This window comes from Hemibagrus wyckioides, linkage group LG23 (genome assembly GCF_019097595.1).
Source record: "Hemibagrus wyckioides isolate EC202008001 linkage group LG23, SWU_Hwy_1.0, whole genome shotgun sequence".
Taxonomy (NCBI): domain Eukaryota; kingdom Metazoa; phylum Chordata; class Actinopteri; order Siluriformes; family Bagridae; genus Hemibagrus; species Hemibagrus wyckioides.
The window spans coordinates 15,043,346-15,059,041 of record NC_080732.1 but is presented as its reverse complement, the minus strand read 5'-3'; the positions used below and the strand labels follow the sequence as shown (position 1 = coordinate 15,059,041).

The 15,696-nt window shown below is 37.0% G+C and overlaps 1 protein-coding gene across 4 annotated transcripts; it reads left to right on the top strand.

The window, feature by feature from the left end:
- The first annotated feature begins 2,669 nt into the window (after nt 1-2,669).
- On the top strand, nt 2,670-5,708 carry LOC131344219 (sulfotransferase 2B1-like). Of its 4 annotated transcripts, none has more exons than XM_058376330.1 (7): nt 2,741-2,872; nt 3,053-3,095; nt 3,161-3,369; nt 3,825-3,951; nt 4,030-4,124; nt 4,211-4,391; nt 4,510-5,678. In XM_058376330.1, exons 2-7 carry the CDS (start codon nt 3,077-3,079, stop codon nt 4,629-4,631), a joined length of 753 nt encoding a protein of 250 aa, XP_058232313.1. In that variant the 5' UTR covers nt 2,741-2,872; nt 3,053-3,076; the 3' UTR covers nt 4,632-5,678. The 4 variants fall into 4 exon arrangements, with proteins under 4 accessions (XP_058232312.1, XP_058232311.1, XP_058232313.1 ...); XM_058376331.1 differs by having other exon boundaries at nt 2,745-2,872; nt 3,056-3,095; XM_058376329.1 differs by lacking the exon at nt 3,053-3,095 and having other exon boundaries at nt 2,670-2,872; nt 4,211-4,395; nt 4,510-5,708.
- The last annotated feature ends 9,988 nt before the right edge of the window (nt 5,709-15,696 follow it).

Below are 15,696 nucleotides of genomic sequence, written 5' to 3'. Positions count from 1 at the left end.
GTATATTCTAGTAAACAATGAGTCTTGGTGTAGATTTGTTCAGGCTAGAATTTTCTTTTTTTTATTATTGTACTCTGCATTCACAGTGTCTCCAGTGAATAGTAAGATGAAAAATATGTATCCTACAGAGTACTACAACACTTGATTGTTAATTCACAATGGAAACTTAAAAAAAAGAATTTAAAAGCATGGATAATGATTATAAAGAGGGTGATAGTAAATTGTCACAACGGGGAGACTGAGACAGATGTAAGTTTTAGCAGAAAGTCAAAAACTCAGTGTCACAGAAATAAGCACAGGTCAGGTGATCAGGACAAGCTGAATATATATACAGTTCAACTGGATGTGCATGTGACTGGTGACAGGTGAATCTGATCAGAAGTCCAGTGACTGAGTAAACGAGCTATGTTTTTAGGCCGCATCGCATATTGTGAGCTGGTTTCGGCTGATCTTATTGCTGTATACTAATGTTGTTAAAGCACTTCATAACAACAAAAAAAACTTTATATATTATATACAGGAGTTTTTGGTTCTTGGTGGTCCAGCGACAGGATTCTTCAGGATTCTTTCGCCACTGTGGCCTGAGTTTTATTCCCATCCCAGTCCCTAAGGGGTTAACTCTCAGGACTGGTCCCAAGCCCAGATAAAATAGGGTGGGTTGTGTCAGGAAGGGTGTGTGTCAAATCAAATATATGCGGGTCAGATGATCCACTTGGTGTTGACCAAGGTTTTGTTATTAATTCCAGAGGAGATGCCAGGGATGATGCTGTTAGGGCAAGAAGTTGTTGAGACAGCGCATGATGAAGAAGATTGATGGCAGGAAAATGAGGAGGAAATTGTCTATTTGTGAAGATGACTTTTACGATAACCTGACAAAGAAAAAAAAGATATGCAATGGCGCCGTACTCCATATACTCCTGAGATGTCTATTTCGGGAAGGTCCTACCATAAACACCACCGAACCATTAACCAATTATCCTTGTGTCTACTTCAAATGGTGTATTGTCTCGGAGATGTTTGAACTGATGGCCATAATGATTAATGTCTATGCTGAACAAAATGCTGTGAGAAGGGATAAACATGCATCAGTGCATGAAAAAGAAGCCCTTCTTGAATTACACATGGCAATCGGAGTCCTGGATTTTTCCCAGAGCGTGACTGTATTGGGATTCATGCGTAAACCTTGGGCTGTTTTCAGCTTTGCTGCAATCTGCCGGTCATTAACAATTATGACAGGCCACTACAAAACAAAGATGGGTTTTATAAAGTCAGACGTCTATATGACAGTGTATAAAAAAATAGTGTCTTTCACTGTCTGTTGAAAAGGAACTTATCATTAATGAACAAATTAAATCGCTCTGTGACAAGTACAGGGTGGACTACTGCTTCATTTCACAAAGAAACCGCTTCAAGGCAGAAGCCGGACCGGACCTGCTGTTCAAATTGCAATGCTTCAACCTAAGTAATGTTTCTTGTTTGTAAAGTTAGTTAAACAGTTGTTCAAAATTGTTATTTAACTAGTGGTCAGTTATTGACAGCTTGTTCTCCATGGTTAACTGATTTATTTTTCTTGGTGATAGTTTCTCACATGGCATGAATAGCACATTTAGTTAATGGTCCACCAGTTTATGCTGCACAAAGTGAAAAAAATGTTTAACAATTATTTAATATTTAAGACAGGAAAACAAGATTCTTTTATTGTTCCCTGACTGGACTCCACGGACTACAAACATGGCCGCCACAGGCTACAATCCCCAACACTTCACTCTACTCGAATCTTTTGATTCGGTTCACCAAAATGATTCATTCACCAGTACGTTCGTCTTCACACCACTAGGTGGAGCCAGTGAGTGTCTTTTTTTTTTTTTAGATATTATGAGTCAGTCATTGTTTCATTTACTCAATACATTAATTTGAAAAGACCAAGAGACATGCTTTAATATTCAGATTTATAAAAATGTCCAATCAAAATAAAGAAGGTCTTAGTCAGTGTAGGCTAAGGAGACAGATGTCACAAATAAGGATGCTACACATGTATATGAAGTAGTTTTCAATGCTAGACACACATTTGTGAATAATAGATCATGCTATGAACAACAAAACGGCATATAGGACCAGGGAGATGGCCATGTTAATGGCTGTATCAATCAGAACATCATCTCAGTACACTGGAACATTCACTCCTTAAAAATTCCCACAGTGCCCTGCAAAAATCAGGGCACACCGATGCCCCCTATGCATCTTTACTGGAAATGCGAACTCTCTGCCAATGCCATCTATAAATTTAAGAATTGATTCACCACCTAGGGAGCTGATTTAGACCCACCCTATGAGGTGTGAATGAGAAAGATTCATTACTCACCTGAAGTTTAATCATATACACTGGTTTCTGATCACACACTTACCCTGGATATACACTGGTTATACTCTTGTGGTTTATGATCTCACCTTGCTTCATGTTTTATTAAATGGTTTGGATTTTGCCCATGTATTACTGCTTACAGACTACCTGACTTCCTTGCCTGTCCTGTTTACGATCATGCTTTACATTTTGAATAAATTTCTAAACTGCATCTGTCTCTTTTGCATGACATAATTGCCTTAAGATTTCACAACACATGTAAAACAAAAAATGCCTAACGGTGAATAGGCAGAGCTTAGTTATACTGTTGAAACGGTAACAGTGAAAAGCAGGGGAAAAGGAGACACCTTGAACAAAACTTCAGTATCATGATGGACCAAGGCAACCTGTACATGTTTTATCATGGGTTCTGTCTCCCAAAACTCGCTTACACTGTGGCCAGTCTGAAACATTTTGAATCGTTCCAGGTTCAGGACGACGATATTTTTGTAATTACGTATCCCAAATCTGGTGAGTTTACTATAAATCTTTTATTACTATTACTATTTGACTGAGAAGAAATAAAATCTTAGTAGAATAATGATGATTAATGATATATTTTTATATATGGTGATTATATTAATATTAATTAAAGTGTTTTATTATTGTTTACTGTCTGTTTCTGTGTTTCCCATGCATTGTCTGCATTAGTAGAAAAGCAATCCAAAAATATAAATGATTGACTGCAATGACAGTAAGTTGGGGTTTTTTTTCTTCTTCCTTTTAGTAGAATGATGTTTATAATACTTTTATTTTCAGGTACAACATGGATGCAGGAAATACTTCCCTTGATCCTGAGTGGTGGAGACCTTACTCCTGTCCTTACCCTTGAATGCTATGAGAGAGCTCCATGGCTTGGGGCAGTCCATGCTACTAAAGTTGTAGGCAAGCTCAGTGCTCCACGTCCGTTCGTCTCTCATATGCCCTACCACCTGATGCCTTCCACCTTCTTCTCTTCAAAAGCTAAGGTATAAACAAAAATATATATTATATATTTTTATATTTAAATATATATATAAAACACAACACAAGGATGGACTGGAAGACCTCCGGTGCCCTGCATAGAGCCCTGAGCTTGAACCCACTGACCACCTTTGGGAGAAACTGGAAGTAATGTTTTGGCGGATGAATGGGAACAAATTTCCACAACCATGTTGGTATAATTCCATATTAATGGCCATGGGCTTGACAAGCACAAAAGGGTGGATTGTTCAGTTGTCCACATATATTTAGTCAGAAACTTTGGGTTATGCTCTTACTTTTAAGCCTACTTTGTGTACTACACTTTAAAAGGAAAACTTGCGTTTTTTCTTTCTTATTTCCTTGACCGGGTCCAAACATTTTATAAAATTTAATTCAAAGACATTATAGCTTTACCACTGTATAATTATAATGCTTATAAAGTTTTGGCTTTTATCCTTAGGTCATTTATATTACTCGAAACCCAAAGGATGTTGTGGTTTCCTATTATTATTTCCACAAAATGGCCAGTTATCTGCACAACCCAGGGACTTTTGAAGAATTTACTGACAGCTTCCTGGCAGGAAATGGTAAGACTTAAATGTGCTTTTAACAAAGGTGGTATATTGTAATCAAATCCGAGATACGATGCGACTGTTTTTGCCTAGTGATGTTCGGAAAGTGGACAGATCATGTGAAGAGCTGGAAAAATCCAGATTTAGGAGACAGAATTCTCTACATGACGTATGAGGAGATGATTCAGGTAATGCAATACTTTGTATGCTGTGGGAAGAATTTGCTTGACTACACAAGCTGTTTATATAGTAATAGAAAAATATTCTCTTGCAGGATCTGCGTGGAGCTGTCGAGCGCATTTCATGCTTTCTTGATCGGCAGCTGAGTGAAGAGGCTCTGAAACGTGTGGCTGAACAGTGCCAGTTCAAAACCATGAAGCAAAACAACAAGTCCAATTACTCACTGGTGGCACCGAAGATAATGGACAACAGCGTTTCACCTTTCCTTAGAAAAGGCAGGTGAAAACATTTCTGTGACTGTTTCTTTTTGTGATGTTGATCTGAGTGACAAGACGAGAAATTCTGGATGTTCTGGACAGGTCTAATTTTTTGTTTTATGCTCTCTTTTTTAAGGAATTTCTGGTGATTGGAAGAATCACTTCAGCCCTGAATGTGAGGCCAAATTCAATGCATTTATTTCTGAAGAACTGAAGGGAACTAGCATTACATTTCCCTGGGATGAGGAACATCAATGAAATCCAAAACTTCAATTATATTATATTATAATTATTGAAATAAATCTAATACAAGTGAAACTCCTAGCATTAGTATTTCTGGTTTCTTGTCATGTTAGTGCCGTCTCACAGTGATGATGTAAATATTCTCTCTCTACCTGGCTCGAATCTTATTTTCATTTACGCATTATAGAGGTTTAGCATAGTGAAGCCATAAAGATCTTCTATTATCAAAGCCACTATATATCTGGTCGTATCTTGGCCATTTAATCTATACAGAGATGTTGTATAGCTTAAGTGGCAAACAGTTGTCTCTGTTGTATTTAGGTTTTCAGTGCAAATGAATTGTAGGCTGTTTGCCATCTCTAAGTTCTTCATAGTGTCTGAATGGTGCTTGAGTGTAAGTGTGTGATTGTGTTCTGTCATGTACTGGTACCCTGATAAGGGTGTCCCACTACCTTGCGTCCCGAGTTCTTGCAATAAAGGTTTTGGAATATGGATGGAGGGATAAATCATGTCAATTAAAAGCAAAATAAAACTAGCCTAGCCTACACTGTGTGCATGCATGGCCTTGATGTACGATTTTGTGTACACTGTTATGTGACTTTTAACAGCAGGTGTAATGATTTCTCCCGAATTCAAACCTCATGCTTTCTGCTGACGAAATACGACGTGCTGGATCAAGGGATGTTTTATAAGCTGCCTAATAATGAGTGTGGAAACCATCTGGTGAAACTAAGACAAGTTTAGAAGTGATTAATGTGATAACGAATGACGCAATTGTCACTAATACCTTTTCTTCCTACCTTCTTTTATTAGAGCAGAATCGATGTCTTTGGGCATGTGTTAATGCTGATCTTACTCGTAGGCCGGGAAGTTGCACGAGTATCCTGTTGTCTAATATATAATTGTTGAATCTGTATAGACGGGAAGTAGCTGTTCAGCTCACTCCCTGATGCAGGAAAGACTCCTTTCCTATATGAGTTGTACTCATAAGTGGGTTTTTTTGACCATCAGCATTTTTCCAAGTCCAAGTTTCTTCAAGTTTCGTAATCTTTTTTTACGATGTAAAAATAAAGTTCATTTGTTTCTAAATGATCATCCGAAAACATTGTGTGCAATACGCAAAGCTAATTGACTAAAAGACTGATTTTTTTTCTGTAGTCCTCATAGAGCTCAGTGTGGAAAAGTAGTGTTTAAAAAAATCTGCTGCTATTTCATTAATTCGTTTATTAAATGAAATTGAGCCCTCTGTTTTTGAAGGCTGATAAATATCTTTGGGTCGTTGTGAGAAAATGGATGTGTACGTGCCTGCTGGTGTATAAAAGCCTGGTAAAGTGTATGTATTTTCCTTAGAGGGCATTTTACCCAAGGGCCATGGCCCTACGTGACTGTGGTGGGGTTCAGTTCCACCAGCTGCAGCCTCCTTCGTCTGCTGATAACACTAATGAACTTCCCGCTATTACTTCTAATCGCCCACGGCCCAGACCGGGACTCTAAGGGTGGAGCACGTGTGTGGGGGATGTAAGAAAGCGTGGATGTCTGTAGTGAGCATCTGCAAGGCCTTGTTCCTGCCTTTGATTGAAACAAGAACGGCAGCGTCATGTCGTGTTGATTAGGGGCAGAGTCAACAGCAAGTGTACCACTGAGACTTGTTATGACATCCTGCCTTTTATAGCTCCCACATGCACTCTTCTCGTCAGTGCAAATGGACTCAAATCAGGGAGGCAACGTCGACTAGGAAAGGATGACAGTCGCCTCAATGTTCTCTGCTCACATGCCAGTGGATGGTGGAGACATGATAACCTTTCACATCACAGTACACATCTATGCAGCAAATCAAAGTGTCTCCAGCACTTGTGTGATGAGGAAGCCATAGATCCCGTCCCAGTGGAACGCCGCTGTGTGTGTCCATGGGTGTGGAGCTCTGTGAATCTCTCCATCCACTCCCTCTGGGTCAAAGGGGTCAGCTTTTAAATGCCACCGTGTCGGTGGAAGACTGAGTGAAAGGACAGTTTAGGACAGGAACATGCTTATATTTGATGTTCCGATGTAGTCTTTCTCTATTTCCATTCAGCAGCCAGCTGGGTGGTGGCCTTCAACGTTTCATCAAGGGTTTATCAGACAATCTTATAAAGCGAGGCCATATTTAATGGAAGAATAATAAAGCTCCTAACCGAAAACGTTGTATTTTGGGTTGTACTTTGAAATGGTTTATTATTGTTTTGTATCTTCATAAACAATTCTGTAAATCACGTGAATCATCTGCACAAACATTGCACAACCACAGCAATTACAGCTTCAAAATATAACACATCAGGCTCTATTTTTGTGTCTGTACAAATATCCTGGCTGCTATTTTCATTGCCTGGGTTTGAAATGGATGAAGCAACACAGCCTTTTATCTCTGACTGTTTACCTTTGGCTCTGAAAGTGCTGAGACTTCAAAAAAAATCAATTCATTATTCTGTTTAGACAATTTCCATTTATAATAGTGTTGATGAAATGATTTGAACCTTTGATTTGCTCTAGCGACTATCAGAGCTGCACCTTGGACCAATCGAGCATGCATCAATATAAAATATACTAATATAATAGCAATATTACTATAATAGTCATAACAATTTAACAGGAACATCTGCTTGTTTGTGCAGCTATACCTCCAGACACATAAAATCAGGCATAAAAATAATGGACTGTTTCATTAAAACTGGACGGCTGAAAAATGTATAAAACATCATCTGGTCTTTATCCCAGTCTTCAGCTGTACAGTTTCAGTGAATCGGTGCCTCAGATTCCGTCCTCATCTTCGCTGACATGAGTAGAACCTGATGCTGCAGCTCATCTAATCTCAAGGTACTGTGCTTGAGTTGCCAGTCTGAATCTTCTTCTCTGACCTTGCTTATCAACAAGCAGTCGACCCACAAGCAGAACTGCCATTTCCTGCAAGTTTTTCTGCACCATTCTGTTTGAAACTGAAACTGCTGACCAGGCCGTCCGGCACAAACAGCCATGCTACGGTCAAATCACTGAGATTACTGAGACATTTTTCACCTTTCTGATGTTTGATGTGAACATTAACTGAAGTGCTTGGATGACCATTCACTTATGTATATTGTGTTAAGGCTCTGTGTTTACCTGACTGGATAATTGCTCAAATGTCCGGGAGTCCAGGTGTTTCTATTAAAATAGTAATGTAATTACGCCACATTTTAATGCTAAATATTTTAATAGATCACATAAATAAACACCACTGACTAGGCTGTTTTCACCATAACAAATCAGAAAACGTGTCTCACTTCCCGTTGTAAAGAAGCTCATGAACCAGCCACACTTTTATTTTTTACACTTCAACACTTTTAATTCACGTCAAACTTCAAATGCATTAAACTTAACCTTACCCTAACCTCGTCTCAGATGATTTAGTATTTTGGGGCGTTTCTTACTAATTCAATAACATTGTCATGATCACTATGGACAGTCTGGACTTTTTTTTTCTTGTGTGTGATTTGACAATTGCAATTTTTACTGTAGATATTGTATATGGAATTAAGCAAATTATTGTCCCTGTGCACACAGAGACGCTATTATGTCTAGAAGCTGCAACTGTCTGTATTAATTAGTCCTATTAAAAGGTACGTAAACATTAATGCTCTTCCTTCAATTGTTTAGTGGCTTTTCTTCACCTTGGTGATCAGATATTTGTCTTTGCACTTAATGTCAACTGCCCCTTCTTTGTTTAGGCTACTCACTGGTGCTAAAGTAAAAACACACAGTGGGCTGAATGGCTTTGTCTGGTTTACGTGTAGGCAGCTTGGGAGCCAGGAGGATACGCTATTATGTCCTGGTCATTTTTTAAAAAAAAAAAAAAGCTATTGGTGAAATGAATAAGTTGTTATGAATGTTGTATATATATATATATATATATATATATTTATAACAGTAAAGGTCTTTACAGTAAAATGTTGCATTTGTGTAAATGGAATAAAACTAGCTCATGATCATTTAAACACGTATATAAATATTTAAATATATATTATCTGTGTACTTAAATCTGAAACTTGTCTTCAGACTTTATGTATCCAAAAAATAAAAATAAAAACCTTTATTTCGCAGCATCCTGTCAGAGGTAGGAGCCTTATAGGAAACTACAAGCCTTTAAAGGCTTGTAAAGAAACTTTGAAGAAAACTTTTATTTAAGTGTGTATGAAATATGAATATATTAATGCTCTGTTAGCATTATGAGAAGATAGTGGTCATTTCAGGAGCCAAAGATCTTCATCTCCAGAAATCACCTCATCCTGACCAGGGGAACCTTTCAGGACACCAATTACACATCGCTCTCACTCACACACTCACACTCACACACTCACAGGGTTTAGGACAGTGGGATGACACCAGCGAACATAAGGAGAACATGCACAAAAGCTCCTTTAGCTCAGGATCAGACCCCAGACCCGACGTGTGAGATGCTACCCTAATCACATTTACTGCCCTTTTCCTGGTCACTGTGGTGGTACATATTTTGTAGCCATTAGGTATCTTTTGTCTAGAAAAGTTCCTTTGAATCAGGTTATATAAGATGAAATAAAGAAAACTTGTAGTAACATTTCTAGATAAAAAATCATATTAAAAGTATAAATGTAAAAAAAGTCAATTTTTCTGAGAATTTATCTGCAAATATCATTTCTTACTCAATTAAAAAAAAAACTTGCTTATTAAAACAAAACAAAACAAAACAAAACAAAACAAAACAAAACAAAACAAAACAAAACAAAACAAAACAAAACAAAACAAAACAAAATAAAATAAAATAAAATAAAATAAAATAAAATAAATAGCTTTAGCTTTCAGGTGCTTTAAAGGTGATTTAAATTACTGAAGTCATTTTTGAGTAAAAAATACATACTGAGGATAAATCGAGTATTATTATACATTAATTAATACATAAGGAAAGCTCAAGGTTTCTGTTAAGACCTGATTCACAGATAATAATGAGATTAAGTATGGGATTTATTCCAATATTTGTAATGTGAGGAATCAACTATTACTCAATGCCACATAATTTTACATTTTGACTACATAAATATTAAAAGAACTTGCTTATAAAGTCAGCAGAGCTTATAAACCAGATAATAAGACAAATCTAAGTTAAAAATGTAATATATTTTTTATTTATGATGCTGTTAATGTCTCCAAAGTCATAATTATATCAAGCAAAGCTGCTCGTACATGTAGAAAGAGAACAGTTGCACTGTTGTGGTGGCTCTATGCGGTGGGTCGTTTTTCTGTTGTACGTGACACATGCAGCACACAAGGCAGTAAGGGATAATTTATGGCTTTCGGTGCTTATCTGTCTGTCTTCTCATCCTGGTTTGTCTGTCTCGAGCACTCTGGAGTGCATCTAAGAGCATGTATTGTCTGTTTATCTGTGCCTTCATTAGAAACATGGACACCATTCCAGGCTCCAAAACTTTAGTCTATTGTCCGAGAGACTCTTGTTTGTTTACCAAAATAGAAAGAAGACAAAACCGGGAACCTCTGCTGGACAATACTTTTAGAGAGCTGGCGTCAAGTGGCATCCTGGATCATAAAGGTTGTTATCCTGAAACGTCTTAAAATAAGACTTTAACTGAAAGTACTGAACCACTGTGTCTTTTTTAATGTTATTGTATTCAAGGCAGCTATATTTACAATATACACTGTACATCAGATACAAAGAAAGAACAACATTGATGTTGGCTTGAAAATGCAAGTGTGGACGTCTGAAAGTGTTGCAAAAGCTTATAGAAAGAAAGAAAGAAAGAAAGAAAGAAAGAAAGAAAGAAAGAAAGAAAGAAAGAAAGAAAGAAAGAAAGAAAACCTACATGTACATGTAGAAAGAGAAAGAAAGAAAGAAAGAAAGAAAGAAAGAAAGAAAGAAAGAAAGAAAGAAAGAAAGAAAGAAAACCTACATGTACATGTAGAAAGAGAAGGAAAGAAAGAAAGAAAGAAAGAAAGAAAGAAAGAAAGAAAGAAAGAAAGAAAGAAAGAAAGAAAGAAAGAAAGAAAGAAAGAAAGAAAGAAAACCTACATCTACATGTAGAAAGAGAAGGAAAGAAAGAAAGAAAGAAAGAAAGAAAGAAAGAAGACCTGCATGTACATGTAGAAAGAGAAAGAAAGAAAGAAAGAAAGAAAGAAAGAAAGAAAACCTGCATGAACATGTAGAAAGAGAAAGAAAGAAAGAAAGAAAGAAAGAAAGAAAGAAAGAAAGAAAGAAAGAAAGAAAGAAAGAAAGAAAGAAAGAAAACCTGCATGTACATGTAGAAAGAGAAAGAAAGAAAGAAAGAAAGAAAGAAAGAAAGAAAGAAAGAAAGAAAGAAAGAAAGAAAGAAAGAAAGAAAGAAAGAAAGAAAGAAAGAAAGAAAGAAAACCTACATCTACATGTAGAAAGAGAAGGAAAGAAAGAAAGAAAGAAAGAAAGAAAGAAAGAAAGAAAGAAAGAAAGAAAGAAAGAAAGAAAGAAAGAAAACCTACATCTACATGTAGAAAGAGAAGGAAAGAAAGAAAGAAAGAAAGAAAGAAAGAAGACCTGCATGTACATGTAGAAAGAGAAAGAAAGAAAGAAAGAAAGAAAGAAAGAAAGAAAGAAAGAAAGAAAGAAAGAAAGAAAGAAAGAAAGAAAGAAAACCTACATCTACATGTAGAAAGAGAAGGAAAGAAAGAAAGAAAGAAAGAAAGAAAGAAAGAAAGAAAGAAAGAAAGAAAGAAGACCTGCATGTACATGTAGAAAGAGAAAGAAAGAAAGAAAGAAAGAAAGAAAGAAAGAAAGAAAGAAAGAAAACCTGCATGAACATGTAGAAAGAGAAAGAAAGAAAGAAAGAAAGAAAGAAAAGAAAGAAAGAAAGAAAGAAAGAAAGAAAGAAAGAAAGAAAGAAAGAAAGAAAGAAAGAAAGAAACCTGCATGTGCATGTAGAAAGAGAAAGAAAGAAAGAAAGAAAGAAAGAAAGAAAGAAAGAAAGAAAGAAAGAAAGAAAGAAAGAAAGAAAACCTGCATGTACATGTAGACAGAGAAAGAAAGAAAGAAAGAAAGAAAGAAAGAAAGAAAGAAAGAAAGAAAGAAAGAAAGAAAGAACGAAAGAAAGATTTGAGAAAATAGTTAAGAAAATAGTATTTTTTCTTCTACATATGTGGCAGAATAATTGACACCTATACAGAATATACACAAGTAAGAACACAATCAAGCACAATCAGTGCTATGATAATAAAAAATTAAAACTAGCAAAGCCAAAAAATCAAACTGAATAGTGCTCCTTATACGTCTTTGTATCTGTTCCAAACACATTAGCTATGTTATCATTGTTATCATTCTATATTCACATTCAGTTATATCCTTAATACAAAAATAGGTCATCTTATGGACTGTCAGAGGAACAAAACAAAAATAAAAAACCCTATGGAGGTTTCTCCCATTGCCATGCTTTGGAAGTGCACGCTTCCCATAATGAGAGAAAATGAGTGAACTGATAAGAGCTGTGATACGAAGCCCTCGGTGGGTGGACTGCATCCCTGGTGACCAGGCGGACCACATGCGATTGATACGCTATCGGGATGGAAGTGTTGGGAAAGGTCAGTGGTGTGGCGGCACTTTGGACAAGGCCAAAATTATGCAGGGTTCCATCTGGGTGGCAGGTCTGATTAAAGGACTAATGTGCTGCCAGGAAAGTGTGAACAGCTTGTCTCAAGATGAGATTGTTTTGAGATGGAAATAGATAAGCTACACTGTAGATAAGCTACAGTGAAAGCTTGTCTTCCTGCTGTTTTTAAAGCAAGAGTGGCAGAAAAAAATGATTTTAACAGATTCAATTTTTTTTACTTAACAACAAGCAACCTGCTATTAAGATGAGTATACAAAAAAACACAAAACTTTAACACGACATATATATATATATATATGCGATGCTGCTCAAGATGGTCCATTCTAGGTCCATTGGATTTCCTTGTATTGATTAATTCCAATTAATTGAACAGATGACTTTCCAGTGGTACTAGAAGATTGTATTACAAATAAGTTGAATAAAATTTTCTCCTGGGGAATGAACAGTGTACAATGTAGATATCATTTAGGCAAAATTAGGTTGTGATTTCCTTAAACTGAGCTTCTGAAGAAGACACGTCCGACTGCACGAAATAATGTGTTTACTGGAATCTCGAACTACCTAAATTGAACTCAAATGTTTGTCTCAATTCTATAGCGCTTTGCCGGTCCACAACAGTAAATAAATTGGGCGGACGTGCTCTGATATACCAAACATCATTCTGCCTAAGTGGACTTGTATTGTAACTTAAATGCCCGTAATATATTCCCGCATGTCATCAGTACATCACTGCGGCCCACGAGAAGTGAACAGAGTTGTTTAGTTAAAGTGCCAGTGTTGTTTTCACCACAACAAACTTTCAGAATCCTTACTCTTGGTGTATTGCCCAAGAATTCACTCGTCCACTGACAGTCATTCGATCATTATATGGTGTTTGTATTGATTTTACCTAAGAACTTTATCCAGAATTAGAAGGCATGTCCAGTGTGCTTATCCCAGGTCATTTATTCTCACTTTAGCATTTTGGCTTTATTTGTAAAAGAACAATGATTTATCAGCTGACTATCCGGTATCACCCAGAATAGAACAGATTCACTTTTAACCTTCTTCTCCCTGTTTATTTTGCTTGCCTCTATCATCACTGGCTTGCTCATCATAGATCTAGATAAATCCGTCTTTCCTTACAGCAGTTTTTAAACAGTGGTTGAAATTACTATAACTATGAATGTTGAAAACCTTTATCTACAGAATGTGAGCTTATTTTAAAGATGGAGATATATTTTGACAGGATTGTCTTGTGTATAATAAACCACTGAGAAGATGACAATGTAAATTTGACATCCTTCTTTTATATATATATGTATAGTTGCATAGAAGCGATGAGGAATGATTGTAAACATTAGCCTAGCTAGTCTTGCATTACAAAACATCAATACATGAACAGTTCACTGATTTAGTGAACCAATACCTACTCTGTCCACTGTATAAGCTATAAGTATTTTTTAACCAATGTTGCCTCATGACATTTTGTAATATAGCATAGGAAACAGAAGAGTGGAACCAGGGTAGTTACAGGAATGTTTGGGATTGAGTCCTGGAAGGCAGTTTCCATTTATATCATTTTATGTGGTGACCAGGAAAGCATTTAAGAGCACAGAACCTTGAGACAGATGGGCAACAATGGAAGATGACCACATCAGTTTCCACTGCTGTTGGCCAAGAACAGGAATATGAGGCTCCAGTTGGCACTGAAACTACACAGCTAAAGCTTAGGCTGCAATTTGTTCCTCATTATAATGTCTGATATGAAAATTAACTGGAGCTCTTTTCCTGCATCTGTGTAATTGTATGCACTGCACCACTGCCACATGATTGGCTGATTAGTTGATTTCTTGAATGTGCAGGTGCCCTGGTGTTCCTATTAAAGTGGCCACTGAGTATATTTATGGTTGCATTCTCTGTGTAAAGGTTTCTAAACCATTTATCATTCATATAAAAGTCTTTTACAGTGAAGATCCGACACATTTTTGCATCACTAGATACACTACACTAGATACAGTCTAGTATAGTAAACTAATACGATATTAATATGTTGTTCTAGTAAAATCACAAATACACAACTAAAAAGACTATAAAGACTGAAAACCATATAAAGTACATGAACCAAGTTACAATTTTAAAACGAAACGTAGTCTTTTAGAATCCTTTGAAATGCTGTACTTTATGAAAGTGTTCCAGTTCTGTACACAAATGCTTACTTGACTCCCATGAGGATGAGCACACCACAATAGCACATTGTGTTTGACACGCAAATCATCGGTTATTGTTCTCAGCCCGAGAAGGTGCGTGAAACAATTGGAAGTCATAAAAATAGCCCACAGGTTGTTTACTAAAATCCTATCCTGCCATTTACTACAGTACGTGACTGAATATGCATGTGCACGTGTACACAAGAGAATATTCATTTCTACAGTAAGCCTGTACACGCCATGTCATGACGACCTTAGTGGAGCCACGTCCCATTATACACATCCTGTTACATCCTACATCCAGTACAAACAAAAAAGGTACTGCAAATCGTGTGGGGAACGGAATTTCACAAAAGGGATAAAACCATTTGATAAAATGTGACATGTCCTTGGCATCTTTTTGGGGCTTTTTAAGGCTTCCTTCCATGCTGGTGTCCTGCTATCTTTTTCATGCAAGTCGGTTTCATGCCGAGTTCATTCATTCATTCATTCATTCATTCATTCATTCATTCATTCATTCATTCATTCATTCATTCATTCATCTCTAATGAGGCACAAGTCTATTGCAATGTGCCATGACCACACCTAGGGGCAGTTTAGCATAGCCAGCCCTCGTCCTAGTATGCATGCTTTTTTGGGAAGTGAGGAAATCTGAGAACCCAGAGGAAGCCCAGACAGACATGAGGAGAACGTGCAAAACTCCACACAGACAGTAACTCAGCGGCAGGATCCAACCCTCAGCTCTTACATAACACTTGAATCTGTACTGTACATGAACTGAAAGGAAAATATATATATATTTGCAACTTTGGCAAATCGTACTTTTACATTTTCATCTCGTTTATTTATACGACTGAGCAAATGAGGGTTGAGGGCCTTGCTCAGGGGCCCAGTAGAGGCAGCTGGGACTTGAACTCACACCCTTCTGATCAGTAGTCCAACACCTTAAGCACTAAGCTACCACATACTCCCCCATACTCCCAAACTGCATCTTCATGGGGATTGCTTTGTGCACAGGGGTATCGTCATGCTGGAACGGGTTTGGGTCTCTTAGCTCGAGTGAAAGGAACTTGTAATGCCTCTGCATACAATGACATTCTATACATTTGTGCACTGTCTTGCACAGCAGTTTAGTGTAAAAAACGACAAATGACCATGTTGATGGTCAGGCATCCACAACCAAAATCTTTACAGCAAACAAAATGTCATGTGAAAATGTCTTGACTGTAGTTAGATGTGTCCTAATATTTCCTATTTTTA

Coding starts and splice junctions, on each gene's coding strand:
- LOC131344219 (XM_058376328.1), top strand. CDS start 2,731: ATGATGGACCAAGGCAACCTGTACATGTTTTATCATGGGTTCTGTCTC. Junction 3,370..3,824: donor TCTTCTCTTCAAAAGCTAAG/GTATAAACAAAA, acceptor TTTTATCCTTAG/GTCATTTATATTACTCGAAA. Junction 4,125..4,210: donor CGTATGAGGAGATGATTCAG/GTAATGCAATAC, acceptor ATTCTCTTGCAG/GATCTGCGTGGAGCTGTCGA.